Here is a 25,838-nt window from a genome sequence, read left to right on the forward strand (position 1 = left end):
CATGAGACAGCTGGAGAAAGCGGGGGATGGGGCAGAGGGAAACGAAGGAAGGACAGAAACCTGCAGGAGAATGGGAGGGGAAAGGAGCTTGAAGGAAAATAGAATGAAAAGTTGATTTAATGAATAATTTTCCCCTGGCTGGTAAGCCTCAGATACATTTTTGATACTCAATCAGTTGATCCTCCAGTTTTACCTGCTAGAGAGTCTCTTAACACACACACACACACACATACGTTAGAACGCATATTATGCCAAAAAATGTAAAATTATGGCACCTATCACTGCCCTTGTGAGCAATGGAGGCCAGTGCTAAAAAAAAAAAAAAAAAATCAGTCACGATTCTACTACCTTCATTTCACAGGTGATGTCTGTACCGTAAGGCTTATAAAAGACTTTCTTCCCATTTATTAATTTGTTTCCTTGGGTGCTGTAACACGTCTCTCTGTTCTCTTCCAGCTTTTCATTGATTTGTTGCAAGGAGAACATGCATATGGCTGAGCCACGGTCCTTGTTGTCTTTGTGAAACACAGCAAAAAGCACTTTGTCATGGGCTGCAACACTCCCATACTGCCCAGAATTTGACAGGTCTTGGGCTAGTTTCTCCCCAGGACTGGCAATGTAGACGGACTGGCAAATATTGTACGCGTTTTCCTCATTCTTACACTCCAAGTCCATCTCAATGTAGGAATAGTAGGAGAGGTCCTTCTTACACAGACGTGTGATTAGGGTTCGATTCTTGTTGGTGTTCTTATCCAGTCTACTGGAAATGAAATAGACATAGCCGCCATCTTCAAAGGCTTTGACAAACTGTTGAATGCTTGTTGAGACAGAGCCATACTTAAAAGCTGAATTATCTGTGTAGGTTTCAAAAATATCTTTCCCTTCCTGGAAGTCAAGTAGTCTAGTACTAATGATTATGCCATTGTCGTGCTGGCTGTTGCCTTTCCCAACAAAGAGGGCCCGTGAATTTTGCTCTGGCAGGGTGGTGACCAGCCCTACGGTGGCTACTTTCTCATCGTTACTCGCAACAAAAGACTTCTCTCCACTGCTGTCTTCATAGAAGAGTTTAACTGTGATATTCTCCAATTCCCTCAGCGCACAGATTCCTTTAAAAATACTCCCGCACACAACAATTCTATTGTTTAACTTGTCCAGCAAGAGCAACTTGTTGTAATTGTGTGTCGGCTTTGAATTTGGACACTGTTTTGAATCAATTGGGGGTGTACACATTTTATCATCTAGTTCGGGCCCCGTGGTCACGTTGAACTTCAGCTGCAGGTCGGCAGTGAGCTGATACAGGGCATCAACTGCTCCCAAGTATACTGTGTCGGTGTCATTGTTGATAGTCAGGTGGTTTAACTCCGTATCAAAAGAAATAGAAGTGAACTTCTCAGCCTGAGATCCCCAGAAGAGGCTGGAGTAGATCAAAATGCGAAGTGACAAGATCCATAGCGCCATCTCCGTGAGGCACCTACAAGAGAAAGAAAGAAAGAACAATAAGATCAACGCACATTTGGCACGATCTTGCAGGAAGCATGGAGTATGCAAAAAAGTAAACAGTTACAGCTCATAATGTAGCTTCTCAGAAAAGGGATCTAGAGCTCATCAGAATCTTTTGTGGTGCAAAGCAACGCAGGGATTTCATCAAATGGCCATAGCCCATTAAGTTCCAGATTTGTGTCCAATTTTTCATTGCCGCTACTCAAGCAGCCAGATCCTTAAACTCTTAACTAAATCTTTCCCTATGAGCTTCCCCTCTCTTCCCATTACAGTGAAATGTGTTGGCAGATATACAATTGCCTTAGTGTTATAAAGCACTTTGAGACAGTTTGTAGGAAAGTTGCTGTATACGACCTATTTTTCCTTCTGTATACAGCAGGCATGTGCGTTTGTCTGAAATTAAATCATTTCCTATTTTGTTTTCAAAATGGAACAAAAGCAAAGTCAAAGGAATTTTATTGGTTTTACTTTTGTTTCCTTTTGAATAAAGCAAAAATAAATAAATCCCCAACCAGCCTCTGGTACTGGTCTGAGCCTTTCCCCCCCTTGACTCCAAAAAGAATGCAGGGGCCGGGCACTTCCCCAGCCTTGGTTAGTGGGGGGGGGGGTTTCAATCCTTAAAGGGGCACAACGGATGCCCACTCGCCTCCTGCCCTACCGCTGTCCTTTTCAAAATGGCACCACCCTGAAAGCAGTACCATAGTGATGTCAAAATGGTGCCTGTCTCAGGGCTGGCTGGTGCCATTTTCCTGTGCCAACAAAATGGCATTTGGCCTTCCTTGAGACTGGCACCATTCTGAAGAGATGCCAGTAGGGCAGGAGGGGAGAGTATCCAATTCTAATGAATTGATTTATAACATTTTATACCCTCTTGGCCATTTCAGTATTCAGGAAAAGGGAGGTCTCTGGCCCCGAGTTGTTGTTTTTTCAGGTGGGGGGGGGGGGGGTTTAGAGGCGGCCCTGGACCACCACTACACCAAAAAGTGTTAGGGGCTACATAGTAAGGAAAAAAGCAAAATTAGCATGTACATTTTTAAAATGTCATTTCAATGGAACAAGTCAGTCATAGGGTGAAAAACGTTCATCTCTATGTAGTACCTCTTCAGGACAGAAATTTATAAAATGTCATTTAATTCATAATTATTTAATGCACTGTTTATTTCTTACCAATGTGTCTCTCCCCCCTGCTGGGACCCAGAGACATTGAGGAGATCCCAGCAGGGAACAAAGAGCAGCTCGAACTAATGGACCGGAAACTGTTCTACAAAATTCTTGAAAGAGCAGCTTTTCTACGTCAATGCTGTTTCTCCCTAAAGAATGCACATCCTTACAAGAAGCAGTTCAGACAGATGACTTTAGGTATGGGTCTCAAAAACTGCATTAAATCGGAATCTCTTTATAAAGAATATTCCTCCCCCATCTCCCCTATGGTAACTGTCCTGGGCCGACCAGGACATTTGATTCCTTTAGTGCTGTTCATTTGCTCTGAGGGGGTTGTTCCTGCAGAACTCATTCGTTTTGCTCTTTCTCCCTTGATTCTTTCCTTCCAATGACTGAAAACGCTCCTGCAATCTTCTCAAACGCCAATGGCCGAACAGGAGGGTCTCCTGCATAGCAAACTACAGTAAATGGCAGAAACTCAACGGCTGGCCTACTGTAATGCAATTTTTTAAAGAAGTCCACACTCAATCAATCAATGTTGTGGAAGGAAACTGGGTGGAAATCATGTGCCAGTCAAACTTTAAAATGTGTCTCAACCCTTGCTAATTTTGCAGGCCCAAAGCAGCCTGAATACAGTGCATAAAAGTGAACTATAATGCAAGTCAAGAGAACAGACAACTGAGGACTTCCATATCTTATTACTGCAGATCCGGAAACATTCGATTACATGGCATCTGTGCTGGTGCAGCATGATGGCCTGTGCTGAGAAATTCGGACAGCAAACGAGTAAACAGAACTGAAGTCCAGTCACAGAAGGAAGCAAGTGGTGGAGGGAGTGAAGAGGAGGAGAGTGCCTGAAGAAAAGGGAGCGGAGGAAAGGAAAGAAAAGCACAAAGTAAAAAGAAAAACCCCCCAAAAAACAACCTAAAAAATAGATGCCCCCCCGCCCCAGATAAACTAAGCAAAAAAAAAAAAAAAAAATTCCTGCCTCCGAAAAACATTTTGATTGGCGCCTAAGTGCTCTAAATAATTTTCCATCTCCAACAAGATCTATTCATTTCAGTTATAAAGAGCAAATAAAAGTAAACAAAATAATATAATGGAGTATAAAGACTCATTTTACAATGTAATAAAACTGCATGCGAAATCTGTATACTATAAGCAACTAGGTCCACTTACAGAACATAACTACTACTCATAACAGTTAAACACAACTAAATGAGAGGTAGTTTTTTTTTTTTTTTTTTAGACTGAGAAGTCAACTTATCAGTTCGGTTATTGCTGGGAGACTTAACAGAAAGAATCCGTAAAACGCATAAGCAAACATCACTCACACCAATATTTTATAGGGACCTTCAGAATATAGACAGTCGCAGACTACTATTGAAACATATATCAGACATCAGTCCCATTTAATTTTTTAGAAAATGCATTAGGATAAAAGGTAAAGAAAGGCTACTATATCAGAGGCTATACAGATTGGGACTGTATAGCATGGAAAAGAGACGGTAGAAATTTATAAAATCATGACTAGGGTGGAACGGGTACATAAGTTTGTTTTGGAATTATTATAACGAACCAGCAGTAGAAAGTACTTTTTCACTCAATGCACCATCAAGCTGAGGAATCTGTATCCAGAGGATATGATCAAGGCGACTAGCTTAGTGGGGGTTTAAGAGAAGTTTGGACAGCTTCCTTGAGAAAATTGTACATAAAACATTATTAGCCAGGTAAACTAGGGAAAGCCATTGCTATCCTTGGGAGCGAGTAATAATTAATAGATATACTTTTTGGGACCTGCTAGGTATTTGTGAACCAGATTGGCCACTGTCAGAGTCAGTATGTTGGCCTCAATGGACTTAATATAACAAGTGCCATGCTGGGTCAGACTAAGTTACAAATATAAAACCATTCAGGTATTTGAGCAAGAGAGCTTACTTTTAGATTTAAAAAAAAAAAAACAAACAAAAAACCAAAACATGGTTAATGCAGCATAGACAAAGCTAAACAACATTCAAATCTGAGAGACTCAATGACATACATGATGTGTTCTGAAGTTTCCAACTGTAGAATGCACTATAGAAATCCAAACTTTATGTCATTAGCACATCCCCCAACTAAATTATTTAGCTCTTCCCTTTTTAATTGGTAACTTAAGGTTAGGTACTGTAGATATTTCCCTGTCCACAATCTAAGCTTGTACCTGAGGCAAGCTTGTACCTGAGTGACATGACTTGTCGAAGGTCACAAGGAGCAGCAGTGGGATTTGAACCCTGGCCTACCTGGTTCTTAGCCCACTGCTCTAACCATTAAATTACTCCTTGAGCTCTTCCTGATTGGTAAATTTGGGAGTTTGCCAATCGCAGGGAATGTGAACTGATCCATCAAAGCCGAGGTTGGCAGAAAAAGACCAATGGACCAATCCAGTTGCCAAGTTATGCCTGTCCATACTGCACATATATGTCCTAGCTGCTAGTCACACAACATGATTTCGCTTTATTCAGGACCATTTTTTGTCATCTTCCTCATTTGTACTCCACTGTATTGGACGGAGGGGCATACAAGATATCCCACTTAATTTAAACCCAGCACCCTTCCCATCCTATGTCTAACTACAAAGCTTTGTAATAACGTAAAGAGCTATTAGTGGGCTAGCTGATCTCAAAAGCAAAGCGTATCAAGTGACATTTATGTGCTTTAAAAGTTGCCTTTGTTGAGACTTCCAGTATTCTTTAACAGAATTACCTGCAGGGAAACCCAATTGCATCAGCATACATATAACAGAAACACAGAAATGACGGTAGAAAAGGACCAATGGTCCATCCAGTCTGCCCAGCAAGATTCCCATGGTAGCATCTGCCGCGCCGTGCAGGTTACCCCCATGTATCAGTCAGTTTTGCTTGATGTGCTTTGCTTATGGACTTGTCCGTAGAAGCAGTTCTGTGCTTTTTCCTTAATATCTGAGCTTCAGTACCCTAGATTGTAAGAAAGTCATGGCTCATGTTGGTTATCTCTGAATCCAAATTTCTCTTTCCTTTCAACCCCCCACCTCTCTCCTTCGAAGTAGAGAGAGATGTGGCAGTTATATCAAAAGCTTCAAGGCTTCTTGTTTAAGGGTAGTAATCCCATGCCCTCTGTTAAGGGTAGTTACTGCCGCTCTGTGCTGGTTACCCCCATACCCCTCATTTCTGCAGACTGTAAAAGTCGGGGTCCTTGTTGGTTGCTGTCTAAATCCAGTTGCCCTTTTACTCTGCCGTTAAAGCTGAGAGCAATGTTGGAGTTGCATCAAAAGTACCAAGGCTTATTGGTTAAGGGTAGTAACTGCCAACCAGCTAGTTACTCCCATATAAGCTTTGTTTCCTTTAGGACTTTGCCATAGAAGCAGTCTTGTGCTTTTTCCCTTATGTCTATGTAACAATATCCCAGACCATGGAAGTCAGAGCCCTCGGTTGTCATCTTAATTCAATTCCACTTTTCCCTCTGCCTTCTAAGCGAGGAGCAATGTTGCAGTTGCATTAAAAGCAAAGCAAATTGGTTAAGGGTAGTAATCTTCACGCCTTCTGTAAGAGTGGTAACTGCTGTACCAGTTAGTTACCCCCCTGCATGCTTATCTCATTTTCATCCTCTAAACTTTAGAGATCCCACAGTGTTTATTCTATGTTCCTTTGAATTCTTTGACTGTTTTCTTCTTCACCACCTCTTCCGGAAGGGCATTCCAGGCCTCCACCACCCTCTCCATGAAGAAATATTTCTTGATGATTCTGAGTCTCATCCTCTGAGTCTGACCCCTAGTTCTATTGTTTTCTTTACAACAAAAAAGGTTCGACGTCCATACATCACTGAAACATTTCAGGTATCTGAAGGTCTATATCATTCTCACCTGCACCTTTCTTCCAGGGTATACATATTCAGATCCTTCAGCCTCTCCTCATTGGTCTTCCAATACAGACCCCACACCATTTTCATTGTCTTTCTCTGGACTGCCTCCATCCTGTCTCTATCTTTTTTGAGATAGTCTCCAGAACTGAACACAGTAATCCAGGGGATGCCTCACCAAGGACCTGTACAAGGGCATTATCACCTTTTTCTTACTGGTTATTCCTCTCTCTATGCAGCCCAGCATTCTTCTGGCTTTAACTATCGCCTTGTCACATTGCTTTGCCATTTTGAGTTCCCCAGACACCATCATCCCAAGATCCCTCTCTTGGTCCATGCACATCAGTCTTTCCTGCCATCTCCCCAAACACATACAGCCCTTTTGGAGTATCACATCTCAGAAGCATGATTCTGCACTTCTTGGCATTGAATCCCAGCTGTAAAATCTTCGACCACTCTTCCAGCTTTCTTAAATCACTTTTCATTCTCTCTACTCCCTCAGGCATGTCTACACTGTTGCAGATCTTAGTATTTTAGTATCATCCGCAAATAGACATACTTTACCTTCTTCCCATTCTGCAATATCGCTCAAAGATATTGAGCAGAAGCGGTTCCAACACTGATTCCTGTGGCACTCCGCTTAACACTGCTCTCTTCAGAGTACGGTTCCATTTACCATTACACACTATCGGTCAAGTCAGTTTGTAATCCACGCTACTACCTTCACACTCACTCCCAAGCTTCTCATTGTATTCACAGTCCTCCTATGTGGGACTGAATCAAAAACTTTGCTGAAATCCAAGTAGATAACATCGAGTACTCTTCCTCGATCCAAAAACATCATTCAAATTTGTCTGGTGAATCCATACTGCCTCAGGTCCAGCAACCCACCAGATTGTAGACAGTTCATTATGCTTTCCTTCAGCTGAGTCTCCATTAATTTTCCCACCAGGGATGTGAGGCTAACCGGCCTGTAGTTTCCAACTGCCTCTCTACTACCACTGTTGTGAAGCATTACCAGTTAGACTTCCATTTCTAGCCACCAACATGGCACACAGTTTTGCTGCCTAAAAAATTCAGATATTATTCTACGCCCTCCCCACCCCACTACCCAAACCAAGGATTCTCTCCTGCTCTGTGGGCATCAGTATCTCACCTCATGTGTGCCACTCCCTCAGATTCCTGCAGCAGAAACACACAACTCTGCATTTTTCAGTACTGAAGGTTAGCTGGCAAGTGGTTGACCACTCCTCAAGGCTTCCTGGATTGCTTCTCTTAAAATCTATGCTTTCAGTTGTCTCCTGTTCTATTTCAGATCTTAGTATCACAAAAAAAAAAGAATTTTGTCCTATCTCCATCCTTCCCCCTACCCCATTTCTCTGCTGTCTCGAAAGGCCCACATCATTATTTTTCATTTATTTAAAAAATTTTTTTTTAAATATGCTCTACCGACAGATTCCAGAGCAAGTCACAAAACTCACAGCAGCCAATAGCTGGCCAGGAGCAAAAGCATGAAATGCAAGTCTAATCCACATCCACTTCTATTTACAGTTCTGTGTGACTGAGATGCATTTATTTCCCTGTTAAAAAAAAAAAAAAGGAACAAAACTCATACTTTTTATAAATGGTTAATGACATTATGACTCTTCTGAAATGGCTTTTGGCATATTATATTTAATAATCTGTGAACAGTAAATTGTTTTAATAATAGTCCTTTAATGTGTGCTGAATATATAAATTGTTTTTAAATTTTCTTCCATCTCCCACTGCTTTGGTGATCAGTGGCTTAATTGCCTCTGAACTTTTAATACAACTGCAGGGAGCTGCTTGCCTGAAAATTTAAATTGCTGCAAGCAATGGTCCTTTGGGGGATCTGGAAAATTCCTACTCACTTTGCTAGGCCTAGCAAAAAGCACCGGATAGAGTAAGGAAGCAGGCCGTGCTCCAGAAAGTGCAAGCAGAGTCACAGGCTGACAGCCGGTAAAAGCTATAGGCTCACTCCTAGCCTCCTTAACCTGAGTCAGAGTCACAGGAAAGTTGGGGAAGGAAATGGAGGAAAAAACTAGGAAAGCCAAAGAGTCAAGATGTCAGCAGAAAAAAAAAAAGCGCCCGGAATAGAAATAGAAATCTCAGAAAAAAGAAAAAGAAGAAGAAAGTGCTTTCAGAAAAAAGTATGCATCCTTCAAAGCAGAGCAAGACACAGACCAGAAAGAGCAAAGGACAATGACGTAGGGGAAACTTTCCCATCAGTGGGGGCTTGACACCTGCAAAACCGGTTTGACTAAGTTCTTGGAGAAGTCCATTAACTGCTACTAATCAAGTTGACTCTGGGAATAGCCACTGCTATTACTGGCATTAGAAGCATGGGATCTACTTAGTGTTTGGGGACTTGCCAGGTTCTTATAGCCTGGACTGGCCACTGTTGGAAACAGGATGCTGGTCTTGATGGACCTTTGGTCTGACCCAGTATGGCAACTTATGTTCTTAATGTCAAATGGGGAGAGAAAGCTTAAGCTGAAATACAACACAGAATTTAGTAATTTATAACAAACTGTTAATAGTTTAGCATTGGTTGATGCTACTGCAACATTGCTCTCCACTTCCCAGCAGGGGAAAAGGGGATTCAGAAGCAACCAAGAGGATCCAGACATGTACAGTCTGGAGTACTGATAAGCAAGGGGTTAACCTGCATGGAGCAGCAGTTACTGCCCTTAACATAGGGCGTGGGATTACTACCCTTAACCAACAAGCCTTGATGCTTTTTACACTACTATAACATTGCTCTCCGCTTCGATGGTGGGGGAAAGGGGAAATGGATTCAGACGACAACCAACATGGGCCCGAACATTTACAGTCTGGGGTACTGATAATGCAGACGTAAGGGAACAAAGCACAGAACTGCTTCTACAGGCAAGTCCATAAGCATCTCAAGCAGCAGTGCCTAAAATTTTAAGGCAGTTCATCAGCCAGTAAAAATGTTGCTAACAGTAAATTTTTTATGGGCTATCATAAGGCTCAACAATAACTGCACAGAATGCAGGACCATCTATACTATACTTAAGAGAAACATGGGAGGGGGTAACCTGCTACCATAAGAAGCGTGCTGGGCAGACTGCATGGACCTTTTCTGCTATCATTTCTATGTTAGTGTTTCTAGAAAATGTCAACATAAAATTACATTTTTTAAATGTTTAAATTTAAAGGTTCAGAATTGAAAAGTCAAATTATATTCAAGTACCTGGTACCAATTATTTACGTTTTAAAACAAAAGTGCTAGCAATTTTTTCCTTGTCTAGCATGGAGACTTTGCAAAAAAATTTGAGATCGCAAAATCTATTTTCGCAAGGTATTCATGGAATTATATACGCCAACCTATTCAAATTTGATTAACTGCTATGATTAACTGAAAACCAAGACTATGAAATAACATATGAATTAAAAAAAAAAATGCAGGACAGAAGAGAGTTCTCCCCAGGTGAGGGAAACCAGTTGGCAGGCAGTGCAACAAGGAACCCTCCGCACACAGACTCAAGTCACGACCAGCGTTGACTGCCATGAGTCTACAAATACAGCCCAAGAAGCCATACCAACATGCAAGTGCCGTCATTTTTGTATTAAAACAAATACAACTAATCAGAGAGAAGTGTGAAATAAGACCCAGGGCGGGAGATGCAGAACCACTGATCACTTAAATGCAGATGGTTTGGCCCTCACAGGTATTTGTATATTATACAATATATAACCTTAATATGGTGTTTTGCTCAACCATACCTGTTAAATCCTTTGACTGTAAATGAACCAGGAAAAACCATACGGGACTGTGGGTGGAAAGAATTGCTTTTATTGTGATACAAAGCCATTAAAAACATTTCCGTCAAGCACTTCTCAAATAACGTATTTTCCCAGCTAAATATAGATTTTTTAAAACACCCAGTTAAGTTAAGATAGAAAAAAGGGCTGGCTGGCTTCACTTCTCAGTGCCACCAACAGGTATTGGGGGGGGGGGGGGGGGGGGTCAGGATACTGGCAAGGAATGTTTGTGGCTTTACCTATCTATAAAGGTTTCAGTTTACTGTCACTTGAGATCATTTTCCTGACCCCTGGATCCACTATGGCTGGGCTAGATTGGGGGGTGGGGATGGAGGGCTGTTAAATAGTTGAGGGCAAAAATATCTTGGGAAAGTTTTGAGAAAGGAGGCTCATGGCACCATTGTCAAACACAGTTGTTCTCAACCTTTTTTCTATCAAGACACACCTGAGAGATGATGCTCACATGAGTGCCCCACTGGCCATCATGGCCCTGCTTCCTAACAAGGGGTGCACAGCAGAACTGAGACATTTCCCTGTACAACTCACCATACAAAAAAGATATTCTGATTCTGGTGTCATCTCAATAACAGCATCACAGACTCCCTCTACTACCAGGTACATTGTAAAATAATACAAACAAACCCCACTCTGTGCTTGTCTATCAAACCTGTCTTACCTCAGCAGCAAGAAATGAAATAGCAATAGCCCTACCCATGAAAAGGCAGCAGTTCACCACCAGTGTAATAAAATATTGAGAAAATACAACAAATAAGGCTGACGCAAACTTCTAGTAAAGAACCTCATCTCAGTAACATACACACAGAGCACAGACAGACCTGCCTACAGCAAATATAGAATAAAAGATCACAAATTACAAATGAGCAACAAAACTTGGAATGGAAACCCCAAGACCACCTTCTGAATGCAGTGCAAAACTTGTGACTAGAAATAAAATATTTCCTCCTACACTAAGCAAAGTTCAAAGAGAGAAGAAATGCATATTCTCAAAACTGACATAGTATGGCCCTTGTGCCCAGTCACTCCCCTCCTTGCTCCCATCACCCCTCAACTTCTCCCAACTACTCAATCATCCCTTCACATGCTCATATCCCTGTCCAACATTCCCGACGCCCCCACCCCAAATTCTCTTCCCCAAGCTCCCTCTCTCCCCATTCAACTTTCTGCCCTTCCCTCTCTCTCTCCTTCCCTACCCAGAATACCTCTGACCCCTCTTTCCTACCCCTTCCTGCTCAGCATCCCCTACTCCCCTCTCCCCCACCCCAGCTGTCCCACACCTCCATCTCTCTCTCTTTCTCTCTACTTCCATCTCTCTTCCCTGCCCAGCAGCCCCCAATGCCTCCCTCCCTCCAGCTCTCCCTACCCAGGAACCCCAAACCTCCTTTCCCCCATCCCTTCCTATCCAGCAGACTCCTGACTCCCTATCTTCCCACACCTTCCTGCCCAGCACATTTTCCCCTGCTTCTGGCTCTCAGCTGGCAAAAGATTTCAGTCCAAACCAGAGTCTCCCTCCCTCTTTATCAGCAGCAGATGAGGGCAAGAAGCACTGAGGAGGAGAAGATGAGGCGGCAGCAGCAGCGGATCTACAGAGCATGCACCTTTCTCCCTTATGCTCCTGCTTTCACATCCAGGTCCCACAGGATGAAGAAAGAATCAGCAGCCTCACTGCCAGGCCAGGCCGAAGATAGCTGGTGTCATGCTGGGCCCATATGAACAGGATTTGGTGATGTGCTCTGAACTGGGTGAAGGGGGGGGGGGGGGGAAACGACCTCCCACTGGCCAGGAAGAGGATAAAGAAGCAAGAGCAGCTTCCTAACAAACCCAAGAAAAGAAAAAAGTCAGCCAACTCCTGCCCAGACTGAGGAGGAAAGATCAGTCTTCTACTGGCTCTGCGACCCACCTCCCGGGACTTCGTGACATGCTAGTGTGTCCCGACACATCTGTTGAGAACCACTGGTCTAGAGGAGGTCAGTTCAGCCTGAGCTAGACGTCAAGGCAAAACAAGAGCAGCCCAAAATCTTTTACAAGCTGCTTTCACTCAAGTGGAGGCAGACTAGTTTCATTGCATTGTTGCTTTAAGCCATTAAATCCATGTCATGGGCACCATTCATGCCTGCTACACTAAGAACCAGCACTTTCTAGCTTGCAACAGTGAATACTTCAAACTCTATTCAGCTGTTTTTGTTGCATTTGTAGTTTTAAAAGCAGCATTGCAAGCAAGGCAATATTATCAGGTACAGCATCCCCCCCCCATGCAGATGAACCTTTCCTGAGCAGCAGCTTTACTTTCTTTCAAACATTAAGAGAAAAATGTGGCATGGAAGCCTTCCAATACTAAGTCTCGCATACCCTTCCAAGTTTAGTTTGTGGTTGGAGGCCTTAACTCAAGACACATGTTCAAGAACCTCCCCCTGCCTTCCCTTCCACCTCAAACCAAAAAAAAAAAACAAAAAATGTAGGTCCTATACGGCTCACAGGGTTTCGGTTGGCCTGAAAGGAAAAGGACAGACGTAGAAGAAACCCGAAGCCTCGTCAACGTGCTGCTCTGGGAAGCAATTCTCGAAGAACGGAGCTCAGGCAGCCTGCGGTAATTAGCAGTCATGCAATCTAGCAACAGCAATATGGTTTGAACTGCCAGCCATAAATAACTATATCCAGTCTGTGTAAAAATTAAAATAACCCCCCCCCCCCACACACACTTTATTCAGACGTATATACAAAGCGATTAACGCAGTTGGTTATGAATTTGGCAAAGGATACAAAAAAAAAGGCTAGTTTAAACTGGAGCAGTATAGCTGGGAACATCTGTGCTCTGCTCACCCCGAGATTAGTATAGATTAGCGGCGCGTACTTGAGAGAAGGAAAAGGAAAGGAGGATAGAAATACTGAGAAAGTGTGAGCCAGATCGGAACCATGGAAAAGAGATACTTATTCATGGCTTACAGTTCAAGCCCCCTCAGCCATGCTTGGCATTAAAAAATACTTTGAAAAGACAAAACAGTTTGAAACTCGGCGTTAAAAGCCAGAGCTCCAACACAATCCCAGAATTTCTAGTGCCAGATGACTTTTCTAGCGCCATGCAAACAGTGGCAGTGATGAGAGAGGCTGATCCGTGGGAGGAAAGATGACAAACGATAGCTCCACCATCAGCCAGCATCCCATATTCTGCTGAGGATCAAATGCTTTATTTTTAGAACACGTCCTCGACTTTCCGGTATTTCACAATGGCAGCAAGCCATGCTGGTCCGGGCTGTCTGTGGGAGGGCGACCTGCACCAAAAGGCCGAGCTGCCAGCTCTGCAAGGCGCTGTGTGCCAGCATCTTCTGCCTCATGCACACGTCCCCTAAAAAGTGCAGCAAATTCACTTCCAAAGGAAAGCCTTCTGAAGAGGAAGCCATGCAATAAACCAAAACAGAACTGATCCTGAAACAGTTACTTTTCTTGCTGTTTTCCCCTTGCCCACCAAGGATCTGGCAAGACCAGAGAGCTCAGAGCAGCACTTTTAATGCCTTTTAAAAAACGGAGCTCAAGAGCATGAAGGGCCTGTTTCAAGCACAAAAAAGGTTTTGTCTTTCCTACTGAGGTCATCTTCAATATTTGCTTTTGTAGCTACCCCCCCCCCCCCTCCCCAGGAAATGAGAAAGAGGCAGCTCTTAAAACAGGCGCTGAACCAACTTGAGCATAACCAATCTCCAAAGACTGCAGGGAAATAATTTCAAGGAACACTCAAGTCACTTCGGTCCCTACCTACCCACTTCTGCTGTCAGTCACAGCGGGAACTGGAATTAGTGCAAATTGTTGGGACAAGCACATTTAACAACAAAATCTTCAGTGCTTTGTTGAACTACGGGTCTGTGTGTGTATACACCCACGCGCGCACACACACACACACACACAGCAACACTACACATCACGACTGACAACTGGCGTTTGAGATTTCGGCTGAGGGCAGCCGTGGCAGGTTTCCACATGTCTGCTTGGCAGGCTGGCCTGGAAGAGCCCCCAGTTGACGTGGGCCTGCAAGTGTAGACAGCCTGGAATGTCACACTGCCAGAGGTGCTGCTAGGTACTGGCATACTTTTAGCACTGTGCAGCTGCCCAGTGTTTCTCTATCCCTCACACAATTGCAAGAAACCTCACTATAGCATTGTACGATTTAGTTTACGGTTTATTACCCACCATAATGTTCCTGAAATAGGTTCTTTGAAGGGCAACCTAGTTAGCCCTGAGATTACAGAAATAACAGAGTAAAATATAATTAGTTTGATTTTTCAAGTTTCCCATCTCGCTATTTTAATATCTCAAGCATGCTGTTAATTTAAATGACTTTCCATCTGGTGTTTTTACACTAATGTTTTGGTTTGTGTCTTCACATAAGTAATTATAGATCATTCTATGCTGTTTCATCTGTGGCGGATGGGGCTTTCAGCTCTGAGACAACTCGAGAAAACCTAGATGCAGAAAAAAGCATATAGGAATAGAGGTTAGCTACCTTTTTAAAAAAAAAACAAAACCTTTTCCCCCCTAGAGACACAGACATGATAGCTATGCGAGCTCCAAAAAGTCCATGGTCAGCCAACAAGAAGCAACCAATGCCTTTTCCTCAAAAAAAAAAAAAAAAAAAAAGGACACTGAATCTGGTGGCATCTTTCAGACAAGTGTCCTTTTTGGATTTGGGAAGCATCAAATTGTTTTGCTTACTAACATACTTACATTTTTACATGCATAAGCTAAAAAATAAAGACGTACAAAAACTGCATTAGACTTGTTTGGGGCTGAATGATTAAAACCTAGGGAAGGTGGACTGGCCCAGTGGCAGTGCAAATGCAAGGTCTCACTTCAATCTGGACTCGGACTGAGGAAGCTGCAGAGGTTGAAACACTTCCTGGAACAGAGTTATCGCAGCTGTCGTCATTCTTCAGGAATGAGATGTCTTGCTCCGATGGAGCTCCTCTCCCCCAAACTAGTCACAAATGCATAAACAAGATACTGCCTCCAACTTGTTTGCTGACCTCTAAGGTCTAAATTCTAAAGTCCCAAGAGGGGAGAAGCCTTTTCAGTACTAGAGCACTAGATGTTTTCCCTCCACTCGGATAAACTGGTCACATTTCTGTGAGCGCTTATGTTCCCCATACCTTTCCATGACCTGAACCATCTTTAGGACTGGCTCTCTCCACGGCTTCTTCAAAAGTTCTCAGCTTTTCTGCTTCCATTTGTTCCGGGGCGGGGGAAAGCCCATATTTTTATGGTGCATCAAACAGCTATTCAGAATGTCATGCCTATTACACAAAGTGAGGATGGCCTTCCCTTCGGAAGGCACCGATGATAAATCATGAAACAGCCGGCAAAGGTCAGTTTTATACGCAAGTCATCAATGTCCACTCCTCATTTGCCTCTGAGATTAAACTTTCCCATCTTGATAGGTCATTGCTGCACAAGGGAAACAAGGAGAGACTAGAACTCATGTGGTGCCAGGATTCGGAGGCAGAGCACCCCTACCTGCAAGCTTTACATTTTAAAAGTAGTCTTCATGTACTATATTTAGCAAGAGAGAGAAAAAAATAGTTCCATCATTTTGATTTGTCTCTGCCAGTTTTATTTTTGTTTTTAGTTTAACCCCATTGTAGAAGTAAGGTTCTTAGATTTCATACCTTGACGTGATCTCTACTATTATACTTCACTTTAGAATTCCAGTTAAAGAGTAACTTGCATGCCACACTGTTACTGATGTCTCATTAAGCACGGCTGTGAGCAAGCCACAAATATTTAAAGAGTCTCTTGCCTAATACTGTACTTTTGAAAAGACCCAAACTGCTTACATATAGCAAGGAAGCAGGAAGAAGCAAGAAATATAGTTTATAATAAACGGTTAAAAATGAAATGTAGAGAAAGCAAGTTTTACCCACACAAGTTCACAACAGAAAAACTCAACAAGCCAATTAAGTGATTAAACAGATGTTTGATCACAATGTGCTTTGCCTGGTAGGAATGCCAACAATCCATCTATTATTCATCCACTATTACGCCATTAGACAGGAACGATCAAGGGAACCTTTTGCCTAAAACTACATTGGTTCAATAAAAAGGCTTTTAAGTGAAACTAATTCATATCTTCTCTATTGTATTATTAGTAATGGCAAATGCACAATTTTTTTTTTTTTTTGAGAAGACTCATAACGGAGACAGAAGCTTACAAAATAATCTCTTGTACAATACTGTTGTGCATATCGCATGGTTCTTTACATGTTTACCTACTGTTCTTGGGCATCTTCACTATTTAAAAAGTTAATTTTCCTCTTCTGAGACTGCATAGTGCTAGACAGTGATGGGGGTCCCAGTCACTAGTTACTCAGGCATGGGGGTCCCCCCATTGGTTATTTTTGGGCAGCTATTCATTCCTCTCTAGGGGTGTTTTTATGGAAGAGGCTGCGTTATGATGTAGCTCCAAATCGGGCATTTTAAAGCTTCATTTCTTTTTATTTGCTTTTTTGTATTTTGTGACTGTACTTCACTCTGGGCACTATTGGAGGATAGCAAGTAAGTAAATAGTAACATAGTAATGATGGCAGAAGAGGACCAAATGGTCCATCCAGTCTGCCCAGCAAGCTTCCCATGGTAATATCTACCGCACTGTGTAGGTCACCCAGGTTTCTATTCAGGGTAGTCCGTGCAGTTACCCTCAAGCCTTATGATAAGGGTAGTCATATTTACAAATCAAAAACCAAGCAGCTGTCAAACCCATAAAAAATTACTTCTAGCAACATTTTTACTGGGTAAGGAGCCTTCTTGATTTGCCTTGCTTTTGGACTTGGCCATAGAAACAGTCCTGTGCTTTTTCCTTTATATCTGCATAGTAGTACCACAGACCTTTAAAAGTCAGGGCCCATGTTGGTTGTGGTCTGAATCCAATTCTCCTCCCCTCACCTCCGCCAAAGCGGAGAGTGATGTTGCAGTTGCGTCAAAAGTGTTAAGGCTTATTGGTTGAGGGTAGTGATCCCTATGCTTCTGCTAAGGGTAGTAACTGTCACACCGAGGGGGTTACCCCCCAGTCACTCTTTTCTTCACTGCCATCCTCTAGCCTTTAAGGACTCGCAGTGTTTATCCCAGGCCCCACTAAATTCTTTGACTGTTTTTGTCTTCACCACTTCCTCCTGAAGGGTATTCCAGGCATCTACCAACCTTCAACAGTGTAGTTGGGGGATCAGAGCTTAACTGACACATGCAATCATTTCTCTCATAAAAAAAAAGTAATGGAATTCAAAAGTTCTTGATGTAATGCTTGTAAAGAGAAAGGAAAACAGTTTCAATTAAGCAAAGCAGGAACTTTTTATGGAAAAGACTGGGAAATCCCCTTCTTAAAAAAGAGAAAAAAAAAAACAAACTTGGTTTATGCAAATGTTTAGCTTGTCTAACCTTGCTCAAGGGTTAAATTATTAATTTTATTTCTTCATTCTAGGACAGACATTACTTGCAGTGGACACAGCTGAAAGAGGAGCCAAAATGGGAGAGGAGTCATCATGACAGTGAGGCTGGGAAATAAGGATGTGATCCCAATTCTGCCAACTAGTAATGCAGTTTTAATAACCGAGATTAAAGCTGAAATGATGGGATTTTCCACGACATGTCATCTGCCACCTGACTTTCTCCTCTGTCAGAAAGCTACATAGCAGAAGTGCCTAAAAGTTTTTAGAATCTTCTGCTCATACTGCTTGTTTGAAGAGGATTAAAACCGAGGATGAATACCACCATTCTGCAGGACCTCAGTTCAGGAACAGAGAATTATTAATAGGGGCGCGTTGTTTTATATTAGTGCGCATAAAAAACAAATGTGTGCGCACATTCAAAACAAATCAAACAACAACATATCCCTACTTATCAGTAGAATTTATATTGGGGAGAACAGACAGAAAGCAGCACTCCCCAGACCCCATTTTTCAACCATTGCCTAATACACAAAGGTTGCTTGGCTGAGGAAAGGAAGATGATATTAAAAGCTCCCAACCACGTCTGTTGGTTTCCATATTGCCCATTGCATTTCTTTCACCTGAGTTTTAACATAAATGTATCTGAAAAAAACCATATATACTTCAAGAGTAATTTATAAATGCAATTTTGGAATTGTTCAATTTATACATTATTTTGTTTGAATTAATTTAACTAACAAATCAAGGCCCTCGTTTCCCATTGTTCCATGGTAAGGGTTGCTAAAGACGTCTTGTCATGGAATTGCATGGTCCCTCGTCCCTGTGGAGTCTCAGGAAGCCAGGGACAGGTGTCTCCCCCCCTCCCCCCCACTGATTCCTTCTAGCCCCCCTGGTTCTAGGCCTCACCAATTCTCCCCCTAAGTTAGCACCAGGAGAGAGAGTGCCTCATCATCAAGCCTCCTTTCCTCTCCCCCACCCCCCCTCTGATCCCAGATCCTCTTGCCCTCTCCTCCTGCATCTGTAAGATCCCTTTCTTCAATACCCGATCCCCATGCCGATCCCTTAGCAGCCCTTCCCCTGCATTGATTGCTAAGCTCCTTTTTCCTGCATCTCAAAGGCAGAACCAAAGCTATCCACACACACAAGGACATCATTTCCCGCCCCTTTTTGAAAGGAAAATAAAAATGCACTTTTAATATGCAAATCGAAGTACATTTACTCAAACGTGCGGGAGAATTTTCTAACGCTGGTCACAGAATTGACCCCCCCCCGAGCGGCCGCAGGAAATCAAAAGCTGTGAAAGACCAACATGGAAAAGATAAACCGATGACACGCTCACTGGTGCAATTACCCAGAGCAAGATCAGGGTTTCAGAAATGCCAGCCTGCAAAACAGCCGCATGTGCCTGCTGTACACAGCAGTTCTGTTCCCTTCCCCAATTAGCCTGTGAAGTCATGGATCATCTGAGTCCCTTCTCACAGGGACAGAGGCAAAGACAAGTCTGCAGTGGGCCTTTATCCCAATGTTGCTATGGCAATCCCTACGCTGCTCCTCTCCTGAGAGCTCAACTCCAAATAGCAGTAACTAGAGCAAGGATGAAATGGAGAGAGAGAGAAAAAAAAAAAAACCGCTTACAAATATTTTAATCACAGACCAGGAATGGCAAAGGTTCTTGAGAACCGGCCAGAACCCCTGTGTTAGAAACCTTCGAGTCATTTCTATTAACTATAATTGCAAGATATGATCCCCATTTTTAGTCAACACACCATGAAACTAACATTTAGAGAACTGAGAAATTACAAAATATACTGCAAATTGAATGCTTCCTAAGTAAAGTTTATGTTTTTGCCACCCACCTTTCCAATGTCTGTTTAGACATCACGGCACCTAGAAGACTTATCTATGTTGGAAAGACAATGAAAATGCCCAATTTTGCAGTAAAACAGAATACCTCCTACCTGCTGAATATCTTTTTGGTTACCTGAGACAACCGACTTGTAAAACTGCATTATTGATGTCCTCTGTACAGCAAATTACTTCTAAGCTTCTCTATGACATACTAATATTTCCATTGTCAAGCTTGGATTTCTTTTAATTTGTCCATCAATTAACAGTGAGTGTGATTCAATTAGCACTTTCCTCCTCACCAGTCTGTGCTTCCAAATATTTCAGAGCTCATGGCTTCCGGGTACATTATCTAAACATCAGCAAACGAGGAAGACAAGACGGAGTTCGCCAACAGCAGACGAGTTGCAAAATGAATGGACTTCCTTGGCAGGTGTACTTGACAACTTTCATTCAGGTCACACAAATATGCCACGGATGCATTCAGTCTGAGCAGGTTTCCCTTGTGGAAAAGCACTTGACAATCCAATTTACATGTAACACGAAAATGCAAAGCAATACACAAAGAAGTAATTCTAATGCAATTTTCACTTCAGCTTTAATTTACACCCCTGTCAGGTTCATGAGTTTCTCAGTTCAATTTTTTTTTTTTTTTTTAGGAAAACAAATGTAAATGCAGACATCATGAATGTTCCACAGCAGCCACAATACTACAGTGCTGTCATGTGATCGGTCATCTGAAAGGTCCTTCCCGCCATGTTCTCCCAAGGTTGAGTCTTCAAAGTGCAGGCAAATTATGCCAGGATATACTAATAGGGAACAACCCACGAGAAAAAAAACCCCAAACAAACTTTCAGCCATTTTACTGGCAAAAATTTCCATATCTATTTGTGGGCATTGAATCTCTATAGGGAGCTTTTCATCAGCCTCTGGCAGGAATGACTATGCCCAACTCATGAGATTCTACGTCACTGAATGCTATAAAACTCACTAATGGTTTATGAGATGAAGCCCTATGGCACCTTCTTAGCCACCCTCCATGTTTTGGCATGAACATCAAATATTACCATCTTTTGTGACCCATCAATCACAATTTCTTATGGGCCTCCTCTAAGGACTGCATCAGAGGCCTCAGCATGAGCAGGTATGACCTGTCAGAGAGGGTGGAGCCAGGAAATTATTCTCTACACACTTTCTCCATCCCCAGTCTATACCAGTGTTCAGCCTCCTTCGCCCACCATTGGCTCTGCTCCACTTCCTAAGATCCCTGCCAAAAAAAGTGTCAGAATACAGTTCTAGGTCATTCAATCCTAGATTAACCCAGTGGTTCTCAACAGGTGTGTCGCAAAGTCCTGGGGGGGGTGTGTGTGTGTGTGTGTGTGTGTGTCACAAAGCCAGCAGAAGACTTGCTGTCAGACCCAATAAGACAGAAGTCAGCTAACTCCTGCCCAGACTGAGGAGGAAAGATCAGTCTTCTGCTGGCCTTTCCTCCTCAGTCTGGGAAAGAATTGGCTGACTTCTGTCTTATTGGGTATGAAAGCAAGCTGCTCTTGCTTCCTTATCCTCTTCCTGGCCAGTGGGAGGTCGTTCCCTCCACCTTCACTCAGTTCAGAGCACGATATAACCAACTCCTGTTCATATGGGCCCGGCAGGACACCAGCTATCTTCTTCTGCCTGGCAGTGAGACTGCTGATGCTTTCTTCACCTCTTGGGGCCTGGATGTGAAAGCAGGAGCATAAGGGAGAAAGGTGCATGCTCTGTAGATCCGCTGCTGCCTCATCTTCTCCTCAATGCTTCTTGCCCTCATCTGCTGCTGATAAAGAGGGAGGAAGAGACTGGTTTGGACTGAAATCTTTTGCTGGCTGGGAGCCAGGAGGAGGGAGAAATGTGCTGGGCAAGAAGGCCTTGGGAGATAGGAAGTCAGGAGTCTGCTAGATAGGAAGGGAAGGGGGAAAGGAGGTTTGGGGTTCCTGGGTAGGGAGAGCTGGAGGAAAGGAGGGGTTGGTGGCTGCTGGGCACAAGAGAGATGGAGGTGTGAGGCTGCTGGGCTGCAGGAGAGGGGAGTAGGGGATGCTGAGCAGGAAGGGGTAAGGAAAGAGGGGTCAGAGGTACTCTGGGAAGGGAAGGACTGAAAGAGTTGAACGGGGAGAGAGGGAGCACAGGGAAGAGGATGTGGGGTGGGGGGCGTCAGGAATGTTGGACAGGGATATGAGCATGTGAAGGGATGATTGAGTAGTTGGGAGAAGTGAGGGGTGATGGGGGCATGGAGGGGATTGACTGGGTACAAGGGCCATACTATGTCAGTTTTGAGAATATGCATTTCTTCTCTCTTTGAACTTTGCTTAGTGTAGGAGGAAATATATTTTTGTTTCTAGTCTCCAGTTTTGTACTGCATGCAGAAGGTGGTCTTAGGGTTTCCATTCCAAGTTTTGTTTGCTCATTTGTACCGTATTTTTCACTCCATAAGACGCTCTTTTTTTCCGCAAAAGTGGGAGGAAAATGTCTGTGCATCTTATGGAGCAAATATAAAAAAAACCAAACCAAAAAAAAACTAACTACAAACCCCCACCCTCCTGACACCCCCCTCCCCCAAGACCTGCCAAATGTTCCTAGTGGTCCAGCGGGGGGTCCAGGAGCGATCTCCTCCTGGGGCCATTTTGATTACTGGCAGCCGACGGCCCAAGTGCAGGAGATTGCTCCCGGACCCCTGCTGGATCACCAGGGACTTTTGGCAGGTCTTGGGGTGGGGGGTCAGGAGGGTGGGGGTTGTAGTTAATTAAATTTAAAGGGTTGGGATGGGGGTTTTTTTTTGGGGGGGGGTGGGGGGTTTCCCCACAGAAAAAGAACGATAAAAGCTTTCTGATCTGGGGAGTGGACCGAAATGGCCCTCCCCAGACCCGAAAACGAAATGGGGACAAAAAAAATTGTATGCACTCCCCTAATTTGCTCCATAAGACGCACAGATGCCTGGGAACAGAGCCGGTTTAGCACACCATTTTTTTTTTTTTTTAATTTTCCCCCTCTGAATCCTAGGTGCGTCTTATGATCTTTTATTCTATATTTGCTGTAGGCAGGTCTGTCTGTGTTCTGTGTGTATGTTACTGAGATGAGGTTCTTTACTAGAAGTTTGCGTCAGCCTTATTTGTTGTATTTTCTCAATATTTTATTGCACTGGTGGTGAACTGCTGCCTTTTCATGGGTAGGGCTATTGCGGTTTCATTCCTTGGAGTTAGTGTTGTTGAGATAAGGAAGGTTTGATAGACATGCACAGAGTGGGGTTTGTTTGTATTATTTTACTGTGCACCTGGTGGTGGAGGGAGTCTGTGATGCTGTTATTGAGAGGACACCAGAATCAGAATATCTTTTTTTTGTATGGTGAGTTGTACAGGGAAATGTCTCAGTTCTGCTCTGCTCCCATTGTTAGGCAGCGGGGGCCTCCTGTGGATGCAGAGCATATGCTTACATTAAGTGCCATGATGGTCACGTGTTCAGTGTATCACGCACGTGAGCATCATCTCTCAGGTGTGTCCTGATAGAAAAAAGGTTGAGAACCACTGTATTAGCCCACAGGTAACAGATACAAAATGGAGTTGAATTAGCACAAGTTAGAAACTTGTGAGCAGTAGGATAGAAGCACTGACGATTGTACTAATTGAACCCCTTTTTGTGTCTATATGTGTTGCAGTAACTGCTTCAGGATCACACTCTCCCCCTCCTGTTCCCGGGAAGGCAGAACAGGAGAAGAGTGGCTGCTCTCTGGGGTCGACGTGAAATCGCTCTGAGTTAACTGCGGGTTTTTTTTGGCATTAACCTTCCCCAGGTATGCTCTTCCCCAACTCCTCCTTACTCCCTCCCTGACCCCACAATCCTCCTATCCTCTGTCCCCACTCACCTGCCTGGCATGCTCATCCACTCCCTCCCTTCCACTCAGCCTCTGTCATGATCTATTCCCTTCACAGCCACGAACACCCACTCCGCTCTTTCAGGAACCAGAGACAGACTCACAGACCAGCAATCCAATCAACTCTAAAGATTCGCTCAAGAACACAAAGAAAAGACAAAACGGACGGGAAACAGCAAGTAAAAAAAAAACAAAACAGCAGAAAGGGACAGCAGTCAAGAACCACCAGCACACACCTAATCCAAGCTCGCCTACCGGGAGAAGCTGCCTTTCATATCCCTGAAAGGAGGGGCATCCCAGAAAGCTGATGGACATCCATGCAGCACCAATCACACCACAGTTCTCCTAAGGCACTTCTATCAACCAATAAGGAACACTACGGTATTTTTCAAACTTAGCAGCACTTTTACCCCGGTTTTCTGCATTTCAGTTTTGCACCTACCGTGCATTTTGTTATTTTTTTTTTTTTTTTTACTGTATCTGCATACTATTATTTACTGCATTGCATGGGTCCGCATGTTTTTAACGCGTGTGTTACGTAAAATCTCACTCCCATTTTTGTGCGGGTTTTAGTATATCAGCCCCTCCCTGCTTTGCCTGTTGCAGGCTCTTTCCCCCCACCCCTCTTCCCTGCAGGCTGCTGCTCTGCCTCTTAAGTCTGAAAAAGAAGTGGTGCAAGTGCATTGCAGGCTGCTTGCCCACAAATTAAGCCCTGCCTTCAGTAGCAATGCCATTAATTTCCACTTCACCAAGACCAGGACAGCAAAGCCTTTCATTGTCAGAAGTTCTCCTGCTGCCACTTTTGTGAAGAGGGATTACATCCCCCTCGCTCTCATGGACAAGGATTAAAAGAGGGTCATCTGTCATGCTGCCAGCGCATCCAAGCTTCCTCAGTATCTTAGGATGTAGTCCTTCCTGACTTCTTTCATCCACCTTCAACTTTTCAAAATCCATAAGAATTATTTTTTGTTTTGCCCAGAAGTTTCCTCCCCCCACTCCCCCCCTCAGATTCTGGCTCAATTGGACCCATCCTTTACTGAGCTGCGGCACCATGAGCCTTCATTTAAAAGCCATCCAGGGATTTTTCACCAGCCCCCCTTCAATTATAATCTTCTGCCCCCTTCCCCCATCTAACCCAGCCATTCCATCTGGAAGTTCATGCACATGCATCCAGAGTCTGGTTCCCTAGAGCCCCCATTGTGCGAGGACCGAGACAGCTTCCTCCTTCCCTCCAGGGGCTAACATCGTCCCTGCAGCATCCCCCAGCTGGCCTGAGTAGCAGAAGCCAAGCTTGGGAATCAAACCCAGGTGGTCCCACATGGCAGTGCCAGGCCACCCCCCACATGAATTCTCTTTCCTGCAAGGACATGGATCTAACTTTCTTGTTTGCACTCCTGTCAATTACCAATGAACTCTCACCATCCCTTTCTTCTCGGAATGCTGAACTAAAATATTTGTTCAGCGTTTGATACTGATTAGGGTTCAGCAAGTATTTGGCATGGAACTGCTGCTACTTAGCCGGATAAAGAACTTATCTGGCTAAGTAGCAGCGACCCATGGCAGATAGCTGTACAAGTACTGATTTGTGTGTCTATTTAGCATCTGCTTCCCGCTGCTAGATGGACGGATAAATCACAATTTACTTGGTTAAGTAATGGTGGTGGTGGCGGCTGCCACTTACCCAGATAGCCTGTTAGGGATGTCTAGTTAAAACGAGCGCTCGACCTGTACCGAATGCACATTTTACAGTTTTCATGCATTTTAACTCCTGATGCATTAGCATATAATTAGCTTATTGCATTGGGAGCTTAATAAATATCCCAACTTGGCACTTATGAAATGTGTGCTGGTTTTCAGTGCACATTTTTATCGCTAAAATTACTGCATTGGCCTTTTACTGTGGCTGATAGTAAATGATAGGATAACACAAAAAGTCCTTTGGAAGTAATGACTTGGAAATATTATCCAAACATAAATAAAACACTTATTAATGCAAGTCTCAGGTATCTCTTGAACTTCCCTTGCCTCCAATCTCCCAGAATCAGAAGTTGAATCTTGTTACTATCCAGGCCTTCAGAAACAGGACTCTCCTCTCACTGGGGGGCCAATGCAATAAAAGCACATGACCATCCGCCTCTCCTGGGCACCCGATGCGATATGTTAATGAGGTGCCACGCTAGGGATAAACTGTGCACCCCTAGTGCAGGTATACCTGGGACATCCTCTTGATGAGTAAATGGGACTACCTCGTCCCCGGATGAGTCGTCCGAGGAGGAATTTGCAAAAGTCATTTTACTGCGTGG

At 43.6% G+C, this 25,838-nt stretch overlaps 1 protein-coding gene across 6 annotated transcripts in view; it reads right to left on the bottom strand.

Moving 5' to 3' along the window:
• Positions 1 to 25,838, bottom strand: part of PLXNB2 (plexin B2) — a 503,243-nt gene that overhangs the window by 116,077 nt on the left and 361,328 nt on the right. For 5 of the 6 annotated variants that reach the window (XM_029617385.1, XM_029617386.1, XM_029617388.1 and 2 more), the window contains one exon: positions 349 to 1,471. In XM_029617385.1, coding sequence (XP_029473245.1) covers positions 349 to 1,458 — 1,110 coding nt within the window. In that variant the 5' untranslated portion in view covers positions 1,459 to 1,471. Of the gene's footprint in view, positions 1 to 348; positions 1,472 to 15,500; positions 15,536 to 25,838 lie in introns of those variants that run through there. The other variant, XM_029617384.1, reaches the window with a different exon arrangement.

The sequence above is a fragment of the Rhinatrema bivittatum genome, chromosome 9 (genome assembly GCF_901001135.1).
Source record: "Rhinatrema bivittatum chromosome 9, aRhiBiv1.1, whole genome shotgun sequence".
NCBI lineage: Eukaryota > Metazoa > Chordata > Amphibia > Gymnophiona > Rhinatrematidae > Rhinatrema > Rhinatrema bivittatum.